At 38.8% G+C, this 19,839-nt stretch overlaps 1 protein-coding gene across 1 annotated transcript in view; it reads right to left on the bottom strand.

Annotated features, from left to right (window-relative positions):
• OLFM3 (olfactomedin 3) overlaps nucleotides 1–19,405 on the bottom strand; it is a 49,441-nt gene extending 30,036 nt beyond the window's left edge. The window contains exon 1 of the mRNA XM_041483140.1: nucleotides 19,119–19,405. Within this exon, the coding sequence (XP_041339074.1) occupies nucleotides 19,119–19,187 (69 nt within the window). The 5' untranslated portion in view covers nucleotides 19,188–19,405. The remainder of the gene's footprint in view (nucleotides 1–19,118) is intronic.
• Nucleotides 19,406–19,839: the final 434 nt, after the last annotated feature.

Below are 19,839 nucleotides of genomic sequence, written 5' to 3'. Positions count from 1 at the left end.
TCCTTCTAGTGTGATAAGCCTTCCTCGTTTGGACTTTCCTCGTTGTTCCTTGAGGGTATAATGAAGTACCTATAAATAAATTTTGGACTGTGCACTACATGTAGACCAGCTAGGAAAACACAAATTAGTATCTCAGAGATCCTTGAAGACTTTAATTTCTGCTATGAATTCCCAGATGTACAGGAAATGTCACTGCTATAAATCCCTTGAGCTGATCAGCAGTCTCAGAGACAGAATATATTGGATTTGGAAATATTTCTTTCAAAATGTAACAAGATCAGGTAATGCACCAGAGCACGAAGGCAGAATGGAGGAGATAAAACCCTGGTTTACAAGGCAGATGAGGCTTCAGCTTTTACCTCGGTAGCACTGTGCACTAGAGATAAAGCTGGAAAGCCAAGGTTGTATAATGTATAATGCAAATTCTATCTAGATACAAACGTAATTTATTGTTTTTACTCTTTCTCTTTGCACTTTGGGTCTTGGAGGAATTAGTGTTTAATTCAGAAGATATTGTTCCTGTATTGCTGCAAGTTTATGTTGTCCTGGACTTGGCAAGAATACTAGAAACTAATTAAACCAGTATAGGAATGAAGGCTGGGAGTCAGCAGGTGCAAGAGATTCACAGAAAAAAAAAAAAAAGTAAAATCTCTTGCTTTGACTCAAAAGTGAGGTATCAGAAGTCAGATACATTAAGCAGGGAGCAAATGAAGTCTCTAGTGCAGCTTGCTTGGCAGTCAAAAGAATGTTATTATAATAGCTTTTTAGTGGAGTGGAAATATCAATTTCCCCAAAGACCAATCTGGCTTAGCAGTGCAGACTTTCTGACTTCATATTCTAATGCTTACTTCACAAGATGCCTCATTTCTCCTTATGTAATGAATTGGAAACAACATTGTTTCAGAGCACAGAGTGCTGCTCCATTAGATAAAAGAATTCTCAAGGAACTTTACAAATAATAAAAAAAGAGAAAACTGACCCTACAGTCTGCATGCAAAATTTTAAATATTAGGTGCCTCTAGAGATGATAATGAAATATTATTTATCTCTAAGACAATCTGAGGAAAATAGAGAGGCTAATATAACAACACAGACCCTTTAAAAATGCAATGGACACTGAAAGGGCTGAGTTGGGAATATCAGTATCTTAGAAAAGAAAAGCACCCCTAAACAAGAATGTGCTTTATCAGATGTTGAGGGACTGATGATATTCGCAAATTACTTAACACTGTTGCTTATGCCAAAGGCATAAGAACTGCAACGTAGCTGTCTGTAACTACGTAATAGTACACTGTTTTATGTATTCTGAATGTAACCATGAGGATAAAAGCCTTTCAGCATTCTATACAGACAGTTACTTTGCTGCACGAAGTCAGTCTTCGGTAATTGTGAAGAATCTAAGGCAATTCACAGTCTGTATTCATATTGTAATTTAAGCCTTCTGGGCTGGCAAACAGTCGTCTGCAATCTATTGTAAGAGAGGAAAAAAGAAAAAAAATACTTCACATGCTAATATAAGATGAAAGAAGAAAGAAGGGAAGAAGAATACAAATTAAAATAACAGATTAAACTGAACAAGATAATATTCTTTATTCCTTGTCCTACGTGACCCTTTTTTAAGACTTTTCTTCAGTCTAGTATGATGCTCCTACAGGTAATACACTTACAGTCTGCCAAAGAAAACTACCGCAGCTGAAATCTGAGCTCTTTCAGAGAGCAGGATGGAAGTGTAAGAGTGAAGGCTAACAAAAATCAAGAAACAGGAGCTTTCTGATTTGTGTGAGGATGCTTTGGGACTCTCTAGCTGTCCTGCAGTGGCTGAGAAGGCATGTCTGAGCATGAAAACTCTGGATTACATGATTCTCTCTTCCTCACTGTCTTCCTGGAGGCATCTGTTGGCACCACAGGCTGCACTCAGCTCCGGGTTATGCTGCAATAAGCAGGGACTCCTGGCAACGCCCAGGCTGCAGTAGCGAGTGATTGATGACCCTGTCAGTCCTCCTCTGGTGTTTTCACTGGATACATGTCAGAGGGTCCTGAAAGGCAAACCTGTAATCTTTAGGAAAATGCAGCAGAAATGCCAGCCTCTAGTACTGAGATACAAATTTAAGGGAAAAGGACTGGTTATTGTCTCTCATGAGTTCCTTATCAATAGACAAGGAGTGTGGACATATCACTAAGAATCTTGTGTACTGTGGTGCTTTTTGATGGTTTTTATTCTATGCATGGAAGATTCCCACTACCCTGGGCTGATTTAGTTTTACTGAAGCACAAAGGTATGTAAATATGAATAAATTTTTTTGTGGCTCAGTGAAACATCTATTGTTCTAATCAACAACTGGACAGAATTTTCTGTATAAATTGACTATTTAATCCCTGAAATTACGAGAGAAAACCTCATATTTCACCTTATGGAACCTTACTGATTGTTATTTCAGCACTTTTTTTGCCTACTTATTACACAGATTCATGGATATCCTATAACTAAAGGAATACATGCCAGACTCTGAACAAGGGTTCTGCCTCTGAAGTAATATGCAAATTAATGGTTATTCTTTGAAAATAACACTTTGATTTGAAGAACCTGTACTGCAGCTTTTTAAAGAGTTTTATATAATATGAACTTGTGAAACTCTGTCATACTTCCAATCAATTAGTACATTTCACTGCAATGTTACATGACCAAGTACCATTGACTTCACAGATACCCATGTTTAGTGAGTTTCTGAAACAGGAGACTGAGGTAAACGTTTCCAGGTAAGTCCATCCTGTGCTGCACTAAAGAGAAGAGCCCTTCCAGAGGACAGCAACACCCCCACTTTCTGAACCCAGACCTTGCACAGTGCTGAAGGAGGGAGGCTCAGGTTGTGTTAGTACAAGCAGCATCCTGTTGTTTGAAATAGAAGGGCTCTAAAAAAGTTTCCTAGGAAACCAGGATCAAGACCCTTCTTTAGAACATGTTTTTAAAAGTCACAAAGTAAGTTACCATCTTTTGCAACTGAGACAACACTAACAAAGGAGTTAATGAACTGGAAGTGATATAAAGCCTAAAGGGGAACATAAGGAATGCCAGATATCTTTAGAATAACATTCTTGAACTACAGGCTGCATATAATTTGTGACATTTGATCAAGCACTAACTTGATCAACTGTTTTCCTTTCTTTTCCATAGCACAGTATTTAGATCTCCTCAATCACACCTGCTCATTCCATCAGCCAGCTCCATGCATAGTTGCAAGTTAGGAGGAGTGAAAACTGTGTAATGCTCAGATGATTAATTCACTGATTTTGGACATTAGAGCAAATGGCATGAAGTCTTAGTTTTAGACAAATGTGTTCATTTTACTTTTGAGAAAATGCACTTATGACATCATCTGTCAGTATAAAGCACTGAAATTTTGGCTGTATTTCTAGGATGATGCAGGGCTAAGAGTTTATGATGCAAGTATGCTAAATTGTTCTGTTTTGGAGGAATGGATTAAAGGCATTTTGAAGCTTCTGTTTCTAGTTTATCTTCTATGATTCTGTGAGTGTTCTGAAGAAAGTAGGGAGCACAAGATTTGTTTCTGGGTGGAGGGAGTGAACTGGGAAGGAGAAAAATTTCTGAAGTACCTAAGAGACTATTTTGCTTTCCATTTGAGATTAAAGTGGGGGGATAGGATCCCCCAAAATACCATTAAAATGAACAATGCTTTTAGAGGGCAGCAGAGTGACAGAAAGTGAGCTCTTCTGAGCTGACAAGAAACCGAGGCTAATGTCAGTAACTATTGATTGGGCTCTGGTCCACCAAAAGCAGTCAAGCAGAACAATGGTGGGATCTTAGCGTAGATAAGGTAGCTGTGCCTCCTTAAATCAGTAGTTTAAGTCTGGAATCTTTTTAAAGACACTGTTTCTCTTCAATATTTTCTTTGTGTTTGTATGTGAGCTCAGACTACGAAGTGAGGAGAAGGCATAATGAAGGTTAATGGAGCTCTCAGGTTCATGCAACTCATGTGAATTAGAAATAATTTACTAAGAGGAGGCTTACCAAAATCAAATCTAAAAATACTTCATGCAGGGTTCATAACAGACTAAATATCACTTCCAGACAGCTGCAATGTAATTTTGCCAAAATGAGATAAAATAAATGCCAAGTAAGTGTCAGAGTGAACAAAAGAAGGGTCCCTCCTGTGTCCCTTTACAAATACTTTTTCTTCCACATTATTGCTTTTCTAAATGGGGAAGGAATAAGATTGGAAAGAACAAGGAACATTAAAAACCAAAATGAGCTCTGGATCAGTCTTTCCTTCCTCTCATTGGTACAGGAGTATATACTCCTGAAATCTCATAATCTGAAGTCAAACACAACAAACATCATTCTCTCTCTTATTTTGGTAAACACTTGGAAGCATTATGAACTCAATATCATATTGTGAGATCAGCTGTGTGACTGCTGAGGAAGAATGAGTCCTGTTCTTTTGTTCTTCCCACAGGGAGCTATAGAGAATTTCAGAATAGGGAGGAATACAAAAACAATTCTCTTCCCAAGATAATAAGCCATTGCAAATGAGGCAGTGTGACAAGAATAGTAAATACTTTCTTTTATTAATAGCAATAATTAACATCTTTGGGATTAAAGGGGGAAACAAATCTTTCTCCGTGCTGTTCATATAATAGTAAACCAATCTAATGATCGTTGCGAATTGTATCCCAGGGCATAATTTGGAATAGATGACCCATACGGTTTCCAAAGGCTTTCTTTACAATTTTATAAACAGAGAACGAATGTCTCACTTCATCTGGAAATGAGTTGTAACTATACATGCTAAAAAAGCTTGAAGATTTTGGAACACAATTTTCAATAAGGAGAAGGGATCAACTTGTGTCATTTGGGACTTTCATCTTTTCAGGTTCAGTCAGTAAAGAGTAGGGTATTAGTACATTTTCCTCATAGGCACACTGTGGAAACTCCATGGAGGGGAAAGCTGTCCCAGCAGTGCAGTTGATCAGCCATCTCCTAAGGGCCATGGGAGCTTCTCAGAGGGACACCACAAAACTGCTTCATAAGGGCTAATCTTAGGTTATCCAAGCTTGGGTTCTTTGGTCAACCAAACTTGAATTCACAGGAAGTATTTAAGTCTGGAACAGGTCTGACTGAATTATTTTCTATTTCATTATGTTTCAAATTTTAATATTTAATTTCAATATTTTAATGTGTTCAGTCCAGCCTAGCAACAAAGATGAATTGTAAAATCCTGTTGCTTTCTATGTGATATGAAGAATGCATGTTCTTGTCACGAATATGAACCTACAGTTAAATTGCTAAAACCTTGGAGTGACAGCAAGGGAGGAAGAACTGGAAGTGACCTCTGTTGATTGTAATTGAATACACTGGTGGTGAAATTTAGCCAGTGAGGTGCAGATTTGGTATAATCAATATATAACTTGTGTACAGGGAAGTAGCACATTTATATGTTATTTCACAATGTATGAAGAATATAAATGCATTTTGTTTCTAGATAGAGTACAATAAATACCAAACACTAGGTAACAACACATTCTCTCACCATTACACAGGGTAAAGTTAATCTTATATTAATAATGTGAAGCAACTGTTACGAAGAGCTAAATCCCTAAACTCTTCCTCAGTTAGACAGGATAAGGATTAAGAATTTTGTTCCATATTGCCTGTTTACCAAACTTAATTACTTGGTTACAAGTGTGCATGGTAAAAGACATTGTCTGTCACTGTGCCCAGAAAGAATGGAACCATTCTCTTTTTCACACTCTGCTATTGCACTGTTCTCAAATTAGTAACTGGAAATTGAGCTAAAAAATCCCCCCAGAAGTGTGAGTTCAAACTACCATATCTGTATTTTGTAGATATCCAGTCCTGGTGTTAGCAAAAAATGAAATAGCGTCTGCATGATAACTAATAGAAAAATGACGAGCAAAATCCTTACTGAATATAAATGATCCTTAGTCCCATAAACATTTCTGTGTATGAAATGCAACGCTGAGTGTTAAGGTGGTTGCAAGTGATGATTCTAAGCATTAAAAGTCACTGTAATATGCAAGTGTATCTGTCTTCTCAAAAATTAGAGGCACATTGTGTCTTCTGATATCTAGGACTAACCCTGAAGCGACTGTCTTCAGTATGGTACCTAGTCATGAAGTGCCTACACTAAGGATATCACCATTTTTTCCTCTGGAAATTGCTTTTGCTCATTGGTTCACCAGACAAACAGAATGAAGACATTCAGTATTATCTTCTTCTCTTCCCAAACATAAAACACAAATAACTGTTGTTTACGGCAGAAAAAAATATTTATACATGCCTGATCAAGTCAGAGTTATCTGCAATAATTGATGTGTTTGCTGGAGTATGTTAGTTTATTTGAATATTAAGATTTTACCAGAATGAAATATTTATGAACTTTATTTAGCTAATGATGAACAGGGAGTAAATAGCAGCATGACTTTCTTTGTTAAAAAGGTTTCAAGGAGAGGAGAAAAGGCAATTAAGAATTCCCTTACACAAAAAAACAGACTTCTTTCCAGCACTAGAATGGGTCCTCAGCCAGACTTCTCTTGAGAACTGCTGGTGACAGAAATAATGCAAAAACTGTCTCTTGTTATTTCAGCTTAGGATTCCTTTAGTGAGGAGGAGGGAAGGAAGAAAATGGGGACTAGGATATTAAATAATGGTGGACAGGTTTTCTCTTATCTAACTTTTTAGTGCTGTGCTGATGTCAGGCCCAGGCACAGCCAGTAATTACTGGCTTGGGGACAGCCGCATCACTAGACTCAGGAACACCACAAAATTACTAATGGGAATTTAGTTAGGATCAGCTCTTCAACTGGTATAACTTGTTTGACTTCTGACAGTGCTCAGGGGTGCAGCATCTCTCAATTAGAAACAGAGACCAGAGATAAGGCCAGAAGTCAATCCTCAGCCTTTGCCACAGTTTCCCTGCTGCAGTGCAGGTAGTGTTTGTAACTACACTGGTTCTTCTACAGAAACACTGGCCTAGGGCTCCTAACACATTTTAATGGTACCTGAGACTCCAACACATTCTCTTTCTAGCTATAGAATAAGAAAATCTATTTTCTTGAGATTGTACTATACAAATCCCTTGTGAATCCCATAAAAATAGTCATGTTGTTTGTTCTGCCTACCCTTTCTCTTATGGAAGATTTCTTTTATTTCTTCTGCAGTAATGTATGATATCCTCAAAAGAAAGAACTCTGAACAGAAACAGAACAGGATGGCTTAACAGTTCCCAGAAACACAATACAAGATAGTACAGTTCAAAGCAAATTCATACACTGAAACCATTCATAATTGCATATTCACAGCAGGCCTCCAGAACAGCAGCAGTGGAATGTGTTAGGCTCTATCTCACTCTTCTCAGAAGTGCTGAGAGCCCTACTGTGTAGTTAAAAATAGACTGCACTGTATTCTCAATAATAAGGCTAAGCAGATAATTTGATCTAAACAATTTAACAAAATTAGCTTTCTCTTTTACTAAAATCAGTCTACAAAGAGTGCTATTTTCAGCAGCATTTCTATAAATAATTCCTACTGCACAGCTATTTTATGAATAATTCACAAATCTGAATGCTAAAATTTGAGCAACTTTGGATTGATAAGCCATAAATATATTGGTATTTCTTAAGTGAGTACAAAAAATTTGTTATCTTACACAAATGCAAGTACAAATTATAAATGTGTATTCAAAATTATAGTATTCACCTAACATTCTGCTTTGTCATTGATTTTGCTTGATAGGAAAGTAGTACAAACAATTTTTAACCTACACTTGTTTAAAAATTGGAATAGCTATTTATGGAAGATTTTCTGTTTTCTTTCCTATCTACTGAGTGCAGGGTGTTAGGAAATACAAATATTGAATGATTTGCTTTTTCATCCTCATTTTCTTCATAGGTGTCTTGCACTGATGTGTTTGTTCACAATAATCTTCTGTCCACACGATCTGTGATGGGCACAGGCCTGCAGATGCAGGCAAAGGTATGGGAACACTCTAACTCACAACTGATGGACGGGCAGCAGGAGATACAGCCACAGGGCTTTCTTCAGGCACTCAGCAGTGTATTTTTTAATGAAATATATCCCAGTCCCAATCTTTTTGGGTACTGTTAGGCTTATTTTTATTAACAGGTCAGTGCCTTCATGAAAGACAAAATAGTCTTCAGGTATTAGCAAGTTTTTTCAGATATTCCCATTTTCAATGTTTCCAGGCTGCTCCCAGCAGAATTATTTCTTTTAACCTCACATTGTATCATTTGGATTTCTTGTTATCTTCCCTTTCTAAGCCTATTCTTTCCAGAGTACCTTGAACATTTTTCACAATGTGTCCACTAGTTAGCTTATTACTTTCATCCTTCGTTTCATCACAAACTCAGTTTCACATCCTGTTCATTTGAGATAGATTTCACATTTTATCCTGTGAGGCTCATATCTCGTGCATTTTTATAATGTACGTATGTTCCAAATGACACAATTCAAACCAAACCATTTTGGTGCCATGTGACAACAGAAGTTATTGTCTCAAGGGACAACAGAGACAACACAGTGCAGGGGGTCTTGCATGCAGCTTTCAGTTGGATTTAGAGCTCTTTTTTCACTCAGCAGTGGCATAGCCCTCATCCACACTCAGGCATTTAAGGGTTTGTTCTGAACTCCCCATGACCTCCAGTGCTATCTTTGGTCTTTCAGCCAGTTACTCTTCAAGGAAGTTGATCTCCAAATAGAGACTTGTAATGAACAGAAACCATGGCACTCACTTATACTGTGGAATCACCCCTGACGCTTTGTCAGGCAAGAATTCCCAAGCATCAGTGTCTGTGGGTCTGAGCACGCTGCTCCCAATGAAAGCAGAAGTGCAGGGCCCTACTGGAAATGGAGAAGACATGCGCTGTTTGGTGTGAAGATGTCTGTAACAGGATGTGCCACTTTTAAAATGTTCTGAATTCAAAGAGTTCAGTGGAAAATGCAGAGACTCTGAAGTAATATGACTGATCTCCAAATGTGCCTTGTCTGACTGGATATTATTATTTTAAAAAATTGAAAGAACCAAGTAGATTATTAAAAATGTTTCTTTACCTAGTGTTTAAGTTTATGGTGGTAGGTGAACCGATCATTAGTTCCTCGTGTTACAGTCAATTATGTTCAAACAGACTTCTGTTACAAAAAGCATTCCCAAAACAAAAAATACATAAAAAATGGCTTCTTTAGGATGTGGTAAAGAACCCTCCCTGCCTCCACTTCCCACCCTGCCCAATGCCTGACATGAAGCAGTGTAATTAAGCTGATACTAATTGGAGTAACTGATTGAGAATTTGGATATATGCCTCTGGATGGATAGCTGAAAGTCTTTCCAGTCCAATAAATTAGTTACTAGACCTGTCTGTTACGTACTTTTAAGTAAAATCAAACATATATGAGGCATGAACCACAACTATGTGAATTGTTGTAAGTCTGGGACATTTTTTTTCCTAGATAAACAATGCATTTTACTTGACATGCTCTTATTGCTGCTCAGAGGAAATAATTTCAATTACTATTAAAGAAAATTGAAAAAACAAAATTCAGCATATGAAATAATATAGAAGGAATCTGTCATAACTCAGCAAAACTCTCAATCTCTCAAAGCCAAAAAGTATCAAAAAATTCCAAGAAAAAGAATCCATCCTCTAAAGAAAACTGTGTGGCAAACACAAATCCCTAGCTGTTAGGGGGATCTCTAAGGGACATGTCTGGTCAGAAAGCATTCCAAGATTGCAAACAAGAAGTGTGTGGGTACAGAATAACAATCAGCATTTTGGAGAGAGAAGAAAGGAGAAGCCTAAGGACCTTGGTATTAAATTAGCTAACGATAGCAGATTTTTTGCAGAGGAAGCAGAAATACTAGAAAAGAAAAATATCCCATTTATTAGTTTCATAAAATCTGCCTCAGTTTGGGAAACTAATGATGACATGATACAGTAAGTCACTAGAACTGTAAGAAACTTACGACAATGGATAAACAAAGAGTGATAATTCAACACAAAAATACTTGCCTAAAAGAATAGTTTCTGAAGGTAGGGGCCCAGAGGGACTAGAAAGTGAAAAGGTAACAACATTGGTCATACTTAAGTATTAGAGGCTACTAAAACCAGAAAATCACAAAATACAAACAGCATGCATCCAAGAATGCCAACGAGAACGGGAATGTGAGTGTTGGATGGTATCTACTTGCATGTGGTTTGGGAGAATTCTGAAGGAGAAAAGATGTGACTTTGTGTCTCTTTAACAGAAGAACTGGGAAGTTAGGGTCTATCAGGCATATTTTTCAGTAATCAGCATCACTCTTACCATCCATTTAGAAAGTGATTTGGGGAATCACATGAGAAAACATGAACTGTTGTCAGGGTCTGAACAAGGGTCATGTCCCTTGTACAGACATGGACCCACTGACCTACTCATCTTAACCTTACTTAATTTCTGTGCTATTTCTAAATGGGATAGCAATAATTTGATTCCTGAAAACACTGGTGAATGTAATATGAATGCCAGTAACATGCGGGGAAATTTTTCTTCTGTATAAACAACAGTGGTGACCTTAACCATTAGTGTAGCTTGCACACGTGTCAAATCTAGAGCTGGACAAATTGGACTATTTCAACTACTGCCAGTATTGCCGTATCTATGAAAATCTCTTTTCCTTCATTTTCTTCAAAATTGATTTCAAAAATCAAAATTTGAGGTTCTCCGTCTTGCCTGGTGGCTTCTTGTACAGTAGCTTTGTCAAAGACATCAGGGAAGCCAGAAATGTCCAAAGGAAGAATGTTTCTTTACTTCTCATGCAGGCTGGAAGAAACTTTAAGTGAGCCAACACAGTCCTTCCCCTTGTGCATCATATCCACCAGGATAATTTCATTGTCTGGTCTGACAAGTAGAGGAACAGATCTGCCTGTACATCCCTGCACACACAGATGATGTTGAAGGAGTTGGAAGAACAGATGAGTGGCATTTGTGGTCATCCTCATGTGCTGCTGTCTGAAGCACAGAGCGGGAGGAGGAAGAGGGGGAAAGCTAGCACTGACTGAAGTATAAATAAAGGTGTTTTGGGGACAAGAAACTACTTCTCTGCCTGCCCTAAAATGCCACAATCTAGTCCCTGGTGGTGCTCACAAAATCAAATTACTGCTTCATGAAATACTTCTAATGATGACTAAATGTTTTAGCCAATACAGTTTTTTTACTGAGTGCTTGAGATGACAAAGACCACCTTAAAGAGGGAGAACTTTGTCTCTAAAAAGGATAAAACACCACAGTCTACATAAATTGGGCATTCTGAGAACACTGATTCAGTAAATATTTCCCTTCAAATTTTTTTTTCAGATGCATGCTCTTTTTCACTGACAGATATGAGGGGAACTATATATACATGCATGTCTCTGTAGGCTAAAGTTGTATTTTGCTGTTTTAAAGAAAGGACAGAACATTGCTGGTGTTGTGAGATCTCACAGAATGGTAAAAGCAACATCCACTGCAGCTAAGGATAACAGCAAACATTTAAAGCAGGGCACCATATGTACATGCAAGGCCCAGAACTTTGGATACACTTATTTTACTCTGTCACCACAGTGAGGATATTCACAGCAGACATATGTGGCTTTATGGGAAAGCAAGTCCAGAGGGCAAAGATCAGCAAAAAAACCCACTACAGCACAGAAATCTGAGCTTCTTGAATTGTGCTGGACAGACTGCTGATCACAGCAAGATGTATGGGAAGGAAACAAGGTAGAAATATATATCTGTATCATCTGCTAATATGGAAGTATTTATTTTAGCAGTATCTGCAGAATTAGTATAGCAGAAGGTCATTAAAATTATTTTTATAAACTTTCTCTTGAAAAGGATTAGAATGCATATCAGGCATTTAACCTTGTATGAGCCACAGCTGGCAGATTTTTTTATGTCATAAGTGAACCTGTTACATCAAAGAATATTGGATTATGCAGTACATATGTAATTGAAGGGTTTAAAATGAAAGTTCAGTAGAAGGTAAAGACACAGCCACTCCTACTATTTACATGTGCTCCTACCTTAGAGGAACTTGTCTTATTCTTTGCAGCTTTGCATACACTGGTTTCAGTGTATTTTTCAGGGCCAGGAGACTTCTGTAAGACTGAAAACTCTAAGTTTTGTATGATATATATGGAATATAGCCTCCAGTTTACCCATTTGCCTTTCCAGCTACATTTTTGTATATCTAGTCTAATTGCACGTTACTGTACGTACATACTGAGCTTGTTGAATACTAAATTCTATTTTTTTTTAATATCAACATATTAGACATGAAGAAAAGCAAGAGCACTCAGAAAATTTTTGTTGGAGACTGAGGATGTATCCAGAAGTCAGTAAATTCCCGCATGTTTGTGGCAGGCAGAGATGGCAGTAGGATTTGCCTCTAGGTTAAAGAGTCAGAAGTTAACTTGAGGCTTTAGAAAGTCAGAAATACAGCAGAATATCCTCTTTGCTTGTGGCTAAAGCTGATTCTCATGGGAGATTGTTAACATGTATGTTTTTAGTGTTTTGAAAATGATGTATTTAGGGACAGGATGGAAAACAGGTCAGTGGCAATCTTTGTATTTAGGCTACTCTGCCTGACATGCATCTCTATATTCCTTATGCAGGTGCCCAGAAACACCAGTGATGACAGCAAACAATATTGATCTGAGATCTCATTATAAATGGAAACCTGTCACACATGGTTTCAGGACTGGACCTATGTTCTTTGCACCATCACCTACTCTGTGTACTGATGGTTACTCAGTACAATAGTTTGTTAAAACTATACTGCCTTCTATGAATTTTCTTGGGAAAAACATCCCAATACCATATATTGAAAATAAACAGTCTTATTATAAGAAGGTAAAATAGTTTTAATAATATGTAGGAGGTTATACAAAAAGAATAGAAAAAAACTAATTGTAGTAGGGAGGCTGAGACTGAACAACCACATTTAATATGAGTAAGGAAGGGTGTGATAGGTTTGTGTTTATGAGATCTCAGATCAATAATATTTGCTGTCATCACAAGTATTAATGTATTCTAAATGCTTCTAAATGAAGTTCATATTTATGTAAATCTGATTTTAAATCCAAAGTCCAAACTCAAATAGCATTTACAATTTCATACATGAAAAACTACAAACGTGCTTAGCTGTGCCCTTCAAAGGGACACACAAATTTTGAAGTATATTCCTCTAGCTGTGGTTCTAAGAAAGCAAATCCATGAAAATCTCTACAAACTATCTTTTAATAACATGCTCCAATAATTTAAGGATAATATTCACCTTACTATGAATGGCACTTAATAAGAGAGTTCATTCAGTTCTCACTCAGAATGGAGTTAGTTTTTTCCAGTTGTTCTGCTTGCCCCTTATGGGTTACTTTGCAGCTTGAGGAGGGTACATACACTATTTCCCAAAAGCACAGCAGTGAAGAGGGCTACTTGCTCTCAGAATTTGCTTAGGCTGTTGCTATGCTGACTGATACATGCTTTTCAGTGAAACAAGTAAACAGAATTATTAAATCACAGCTATAAGGATTTGTTTGGTTAGAAGGCAGTGCAGCAGACAGATGACTGTTCTTCAGGGGAACACAGCATGAAAAACATTGCATTTCTGTTATCTGGGGCTGCTTTAGGTTAGTTACTTAAGTGATTTAAAAGTCTTAAAAAGGCTCAGAAGAGGTCAGAATATTAAAGTTTTTTTAATTCCTCCTGAGGAAAAAGAATGTTTTAAATAAAGAGGACTGCATATTTTATGAGTAATTACATAAAATGTTTTTCTTCTGAAAAGACTTAGCTGCAGAAGTAGCTGGGTAGGACTCTACAAAATGCTATATCCATATGCCTGGTATTCAATCTACTTTTGACTATAACTCAAATTCCAATTTAAGATTGTTTACTGAATTATAAAAAATATACCTGGTTGCTTCTTTAGCTTTTCTGATGTGCAAACCTCTGTCATGAAGCTGAAGGCAGCATAGCATAGTATGAAAGTATTCCACCATAAACCTTTCAGTATGTAAATTATCTAAGAAGTTCTGAAATTCTGAAAGTAAGGTTACTTTTTCACTGTTTCTGAATTCTCACTCATGAAAATAATTCTGTACTCAAACCTAGGCACACAAAGTCCTTGCCTTCTCTAGGTTTGGTCCTAGACAAGAAATCTACTGCCTTGTGGAGTGAAGCAGTAGGATAGATTGCTGTTCTTGTTGAAGATGGTCCTTGACAGGACTTGTCCCACACTCCTGCTGCAAAGATTTACAGAATGCTTTTGAATTTTCCCTGGCTTTCAGTCAAGATTCACTAAGAATGCCTAAGTGATGCCCTGAACCATTTCTGTCATACTGCAGTTTTGAAAAAGGGGATTTCAGTGCCCCAAACAGACTGGGGCCTCTCTGAAGACTCCCTGTTATTTCTTAATAGGTCCCTTATGGATTTCACATATTTGAACTTGCACTTTTAACACAACTGTATTAAATCTACAGCCAACTAGAAACACCATTTTTAGAGCTGATGTTGTTTTAATAGCTTCAAGACTGCATTTCTTGTTCCTGACGGTTGCCTTCTCTGCTTCACCTTTTTCCTCTTTGCAGACTTAGTGAATTGATTCTGTTTCCCTGGCTCATGACTTGGCCAAATATAGAAGAAAGGAGGAAGCCTGGTTACCTGAAGGCAGTATGCCTCTACTGGAGAAATAATTGTTTCCTGTGAGGATATGTCTGTGTATATGTATACATATACAATTATTTTGGAGATTTTTTATAACATATAATTGGTTTTGAGTGCATTCAAATGAGTAAAAGTCATAATAGCCACGAGCAACAGAGGAATTGGTTTTTAACCAGAGAGGAAAAAAAAAGACCTCTTCCCATCAACAGTTTTAAAAAGCCCTTAAAGACCATGTGGTATCTGATAGCAACAGAGGAGTTAGCACTCATGCAGATGTCACTAACGTGCGCTTTTGCATATTGTCTTCCAATGCCTTAATATATGTTACTTAAAATGATGTAGTGAATACCTGTGTGGAATGACACCTGGGAGAGTGTCCAGGGCATATTGACAGTAATAGGATGTTCTTCAATGGCTATCTAGTCAGGCTCCTCTGAAACAGTAAAGCAGACACCAAGTGAGACTTGACCACAGTCAGCAATTAATGATTTAGAGCATTCTTAAACCTTGGAGGTTAAATAAATAGGAATGATTTTCATACTGACTAACTACTAATACTGTAGGAAACAAAGTAAATTAATTTCCAAGTAGGTAACAAAATTTAATTTAGCAGTGTATTGTAGTTCTATGAGTCATATTTTCAGTAAAACAGTTTATTGTGGTAACCTTTTGCTGTATATAGTATTTTCGTAAATTCTTGCAATAGGGATAAATTAATTTGTGTTGCTAATCAGCATTAAAGCCATGCACTCTTTTTACTGACAAGTTATTGAAATCCAGGAGAAATAAAGATTTTAGTGGCTATTTGTATAGTCTGATTATGTGTGAAGATCATAGGTTTTTAAAATCTAGAAACACAGCCATTCCAAAGATGCAAAGTTTAAGCATTCAAAAACAGATGACTACTTTCAAACCCGCTTTTGTTTTTTAATGTTAATATTCCCAACCATCTATTATTCCATGCAATGAATATAAATCACAGTTCATTTCTGTAACTGTCCTTAATAATACTGTACTTAGTTTCTGTCTGGGATTGTACTTGGCAGTCATTTTATGAAATATTTTTTGCAAAATTCAAACAATAGAAAATAAATAGATGTAGGATATAAAGCCATTATAAAATGTAAAGGCCTAAAGGTCATTAACTGCACTGGAACATGAAGATATTTATCAGATCTATTTAGACTTATAAAATTAAACTTACAAAATGCCATCTAGACTTCAAAAAATGCTGAGCTTGATTTCTATGTGGAGCAGCTTTATCACACTACAAAATGCTTACTTGGTTGTACCACTGTGATTATCAAATGATAAGCAAAGCAACCCTTATAAAAGAAGTCCACTTTACATACTATGAAGGTCATTACAGAAAACTCCAGGTGGAGAAAAGCAGCACAGAGATGCCATCTAGCAGTAACTCTTAGAAATTTTCTAGTATCCTATGGATACTTCCTTCTTTCAAGACACTGCACTTATGAGTAGGAGAAAGGAAGATTTTTCTATCAAAATCCTTTCACTGTAGCTGGCTTTCTGCTGAATGTCTAGCAACCCTGTTGGAAATAAATCTTTAATGAAATATATTATCTTGCATAATTAAAGAAAATCCTATGTAAATACAGAGAAAAAATAGAATAAAGTCAACAAATATAACATTTAATAAGTATCTTAAACTGAAATTCAGTAATTAGCACTGTGTTAAAATTTATCATTAGTGAGCTGTCTTCCAGTTGTTAAAGAAGAACTTCTAAAGGTGATCAATATTTTATATCAAGTTTTAAAGAAAGAATTCAAGAGCATGGACAATAAATTACTATGGTTGAAACAAAATCTTGATGTTTCAGAGACTGGGAAATAAACAATACATAAATTTTTGTTACATATTTTACCATAAGATGGCGATACTTAAACACTTTACTATCAGTAAATAACTGAGTAAGTTGAGCACAACATCTCTGTCATAATATGAGTGCCTGAAGACAGCAATCTTGACTCAGTGATAGCCTGGTACTAAATTAAAGATTTTTTTTTCTCCCCAAGGCATTATTTTAAAATAGTTGATCAACAAAACCTGAAAATTGTGTAGGACATGACTAGAAATGTATTGTGTATACCAGAAATATCTGTTGTGATTCATCTCCATAAGCTAAGTAGATTGTGAGTGTCAAGGGCAGGTAGAAAGTTCTCTTTCTAGGCATGAGCATACTGCACAATTCTTTGTGGAAAAGAAAGAGTTTACCATTCTCTTGTTTCCTCTAATTAGGTTCATATCATAGATTTGCTTCCCAAACTGCAGGGCAGAAAACTATTATTTTACTTCAATTTAGCATAAAGCAAGATAAATAATTCAGCACTAGTTTCATTTCTGAAGTGTGTTCAGTCAGAACTTGTACTTTTCTGCTAGAAAAATGTTACAATTTTTACATACATAATTTTCCACAGAAATATGAAATATATTGTTCATAGTAAACAAAAATTACTGTTTGTCATGTGACACCTTTTTATGTTTAATGTGGTGTAGGATCTACTTGATCTCACTTTTTTTTTAATTTCTGAAAACCCAATGAGCTCTGATAAAAAACAGATTTCCAATTTTAATGTAATCTTAAGAACTTTTGAGCTGTTTTATTCCTGACCCTTGACAAAGTTAAAAGAGCCTGGAAAATGCATCTGAATATCTCTGAAAATGTCACACAGAGTGATGAATAAAAGGCCATTTTCATGCCCTTTGCACAGCATGGCACAGCAAAAAGGGCTAGAAGCACAGTTTCCAAAGTTCATTTGTGTCATTTCATTCCAGTGCTTCATCCTGTTTTTCAGTGCTGGATGGTGACAGACAGAAAATGGAACATTTTTTCCCAGTGTTATTTTGGGGTCTGAACTAAAAAGAATTGTTCTGGCAGATCTGTTGGCTTCATTAGTGGTTTTACTCTTGTACTCTTTTCTTGTGGACAGAGAAGGATATAAATTTGATTTTCCTGCTTTTATGCAGTCTCTTTATTAGATCTTGCTAAGTGTAACAGTGTGTAGAAACCTGTACTTACGATGAGACCATGTGCTGCTGTTCACACAGATGTGAAACTCCTGTGTGTGCATTGCCTGATGAGTCTCCTTACAGGCAATACCTGACTTCCAAATAGCTCTTATTTAATAGAGCTGATAGAACTAATTTCTTAGTTAATGTTATTAATCCTCTATCACCTCCTGCCTTTTTAAGTTGTCACTATATCTTACTGATTGAAAAGCAGTCAGAATCCTGCAGCTGTAAATCAGATTTCCACTGAATTGCTTTTTAGGTTCTGTTTTTGTTTTCAAAGAGGAGCATCCCTTCCATATTGTTGGCTATTCAGTACATATTAGTATATGTACAGATTGGTATCTTTATTTCAAATGGAAAACCTGCCAGAAGAGCTGAGCATTGCCTCACACCTTTGTCTGGTACCTCACTGGTACCATTAATATGACATTCACCGCCATGCAATGTAAATTGTGGCAACACGGCATGGAGTGCTGCTGGTAACGGACTGCAATGCTATAGCAATGTTTTCTCGTGTCACATTTTTATAATGCTCACAATTACAAGACTGTATGCCACAAAAAAACCCCGACAAATGAGACAAGTTCTACATCTATAAAATACAGCACTACAGACATCTGCAGACCCGGGGGCTTTCAGTCATTACTGCTTGTAAGTGGTAGAGTGCAGTTCCGGTTTTCTAAACGACTTCATCTGAAATCTCCTTCACCAGCCAGGCTGTGCGGCTAAAATCTGTTCACTTTTAGCATTATTTCAATTTCAGCTGTGATCTCTTGGTGACTCGAATACGTTTGTAAATAACAGAACTGCAGCAGCCCGAAGCGTGGCCGTAGTACTAAATTGTGTCTTCTTCACGTGACGCCTCCAGTTTCACTCTAAACAAATGCATTTCCAGTCGGAGGCTGCCGATCCCTGCTTCCAGCGCCTCGCTGCTTCCCCAGAACTGCTGCAGTCCCCCAGCACTATAAATGCCTCTTTGCCTGGAGCGGGATGGATCGCCGCTGGCTTGCGCTGGACAGCGACCGGCCTTGGACAGCGGCCGGGCTCGGCAGCCCCGTCCCCCTGCGGCGGGCACAGCGCGCTCCTGCGAGCGGGGCTGTGCCGGGGCCGCGGGCTGCCCTGCCCTGCCCTGCGCGCCCGGGCCCAGGGCCCCGCTGACGGCGGGCACCGCGCCCGCGCCGGGAACCGGGGCCAGCCGCTCCCGACACCGGCTCCCTCTCCCTCCCGGCCGTTCGGGCAGCCAAGGACACCACCCGCCTCTCCCCGGAGCCATCCGGCGCATCGCCCGCTACCGCAGAAGCCGTGCGCGGGCAGGCTCCGCCGCTGCGAACTTGCCGCCCGGCCGGCTCCTACCTTGGAGGGATCGAGCCCGGCCAGCAAGGACAGCAGCAGGAGGTTGAGGATGCTGGCGGGCGCCCGCATCCTGATCCCGGGGCTGCCTCTCCGCGCCGCTCCTCTCGGTCATTCACTCCGCTCCCGCCGCAGCGACCGCGCCGGCAGCCGCGCTCTCTGCCCGCCCGCCGGAGCCCGAGTGGAGGCGGCAGCGGCAGCCGCCCCGGGGACGCTCATTCCGTGGGCAGCCTCGGCGCGGGGAGGGCGGGCGAGGACGGCGCTGCCCGAGCTGGCGGAGCGGCACCACGGCCCCGTCCCACCCCGCCCCTCCCCTCCCCCCGGCCAGTGGGTTATCGCCCCGGCAGTGGCCGGAGGAGGCCCGCTCCTCTGTGGAGCGCAGCTGTAAACGGGGAGGAGCCGCTGTCCCGAAACGAGCGCCTGGCACCATGGCAAGGGTGGGTTGATGTGTGGAGCTGCGGGACGAGGCTTTTCCTCAGGGGAATCCCTTTCGCATCTCCGTCTAGAAAGTCAAGTTAGGGCTTGGCTGAGCTCTGGTGAGGGTAAAGCCACCTGTGCTTTCCAGCTGGCCCATGGGCAGCAAAGGACCATCGTGTCTCTTTGGCTTGGCCTGTGAGCTGAGGTGGGAAAGCCTGAGCAGATGCAGCAGGTGGAGTTCATTTGCTGAGAGGAACCCTTGAAGGCCTTCCCAAGGGCAATCAGGAGTTTTCCTTTTCCCTACATC

The sequence above is a fragment of the Pyrgilauda ruficollis genome, unplaced genomic scaffold, assembly GCF_017590135.1.
Source record: "Pyrgilauda ruficollis isolate IOZ18807 unplaced genomic scaffold, ASM1759013v1 scaffold6, whole genome shotgun sequence".
Lineage (NCBI taxonomy): Eukaryota > Metazoa > Chordata > Aves > Passeriformes > Passeridae > Pyrgilauda > Pyrgilauda ruficollis.
Note: the sequence above shows the minus strand (reverse complement) of the source record. Positions and strands in the feature narration are given on the sequence as shown.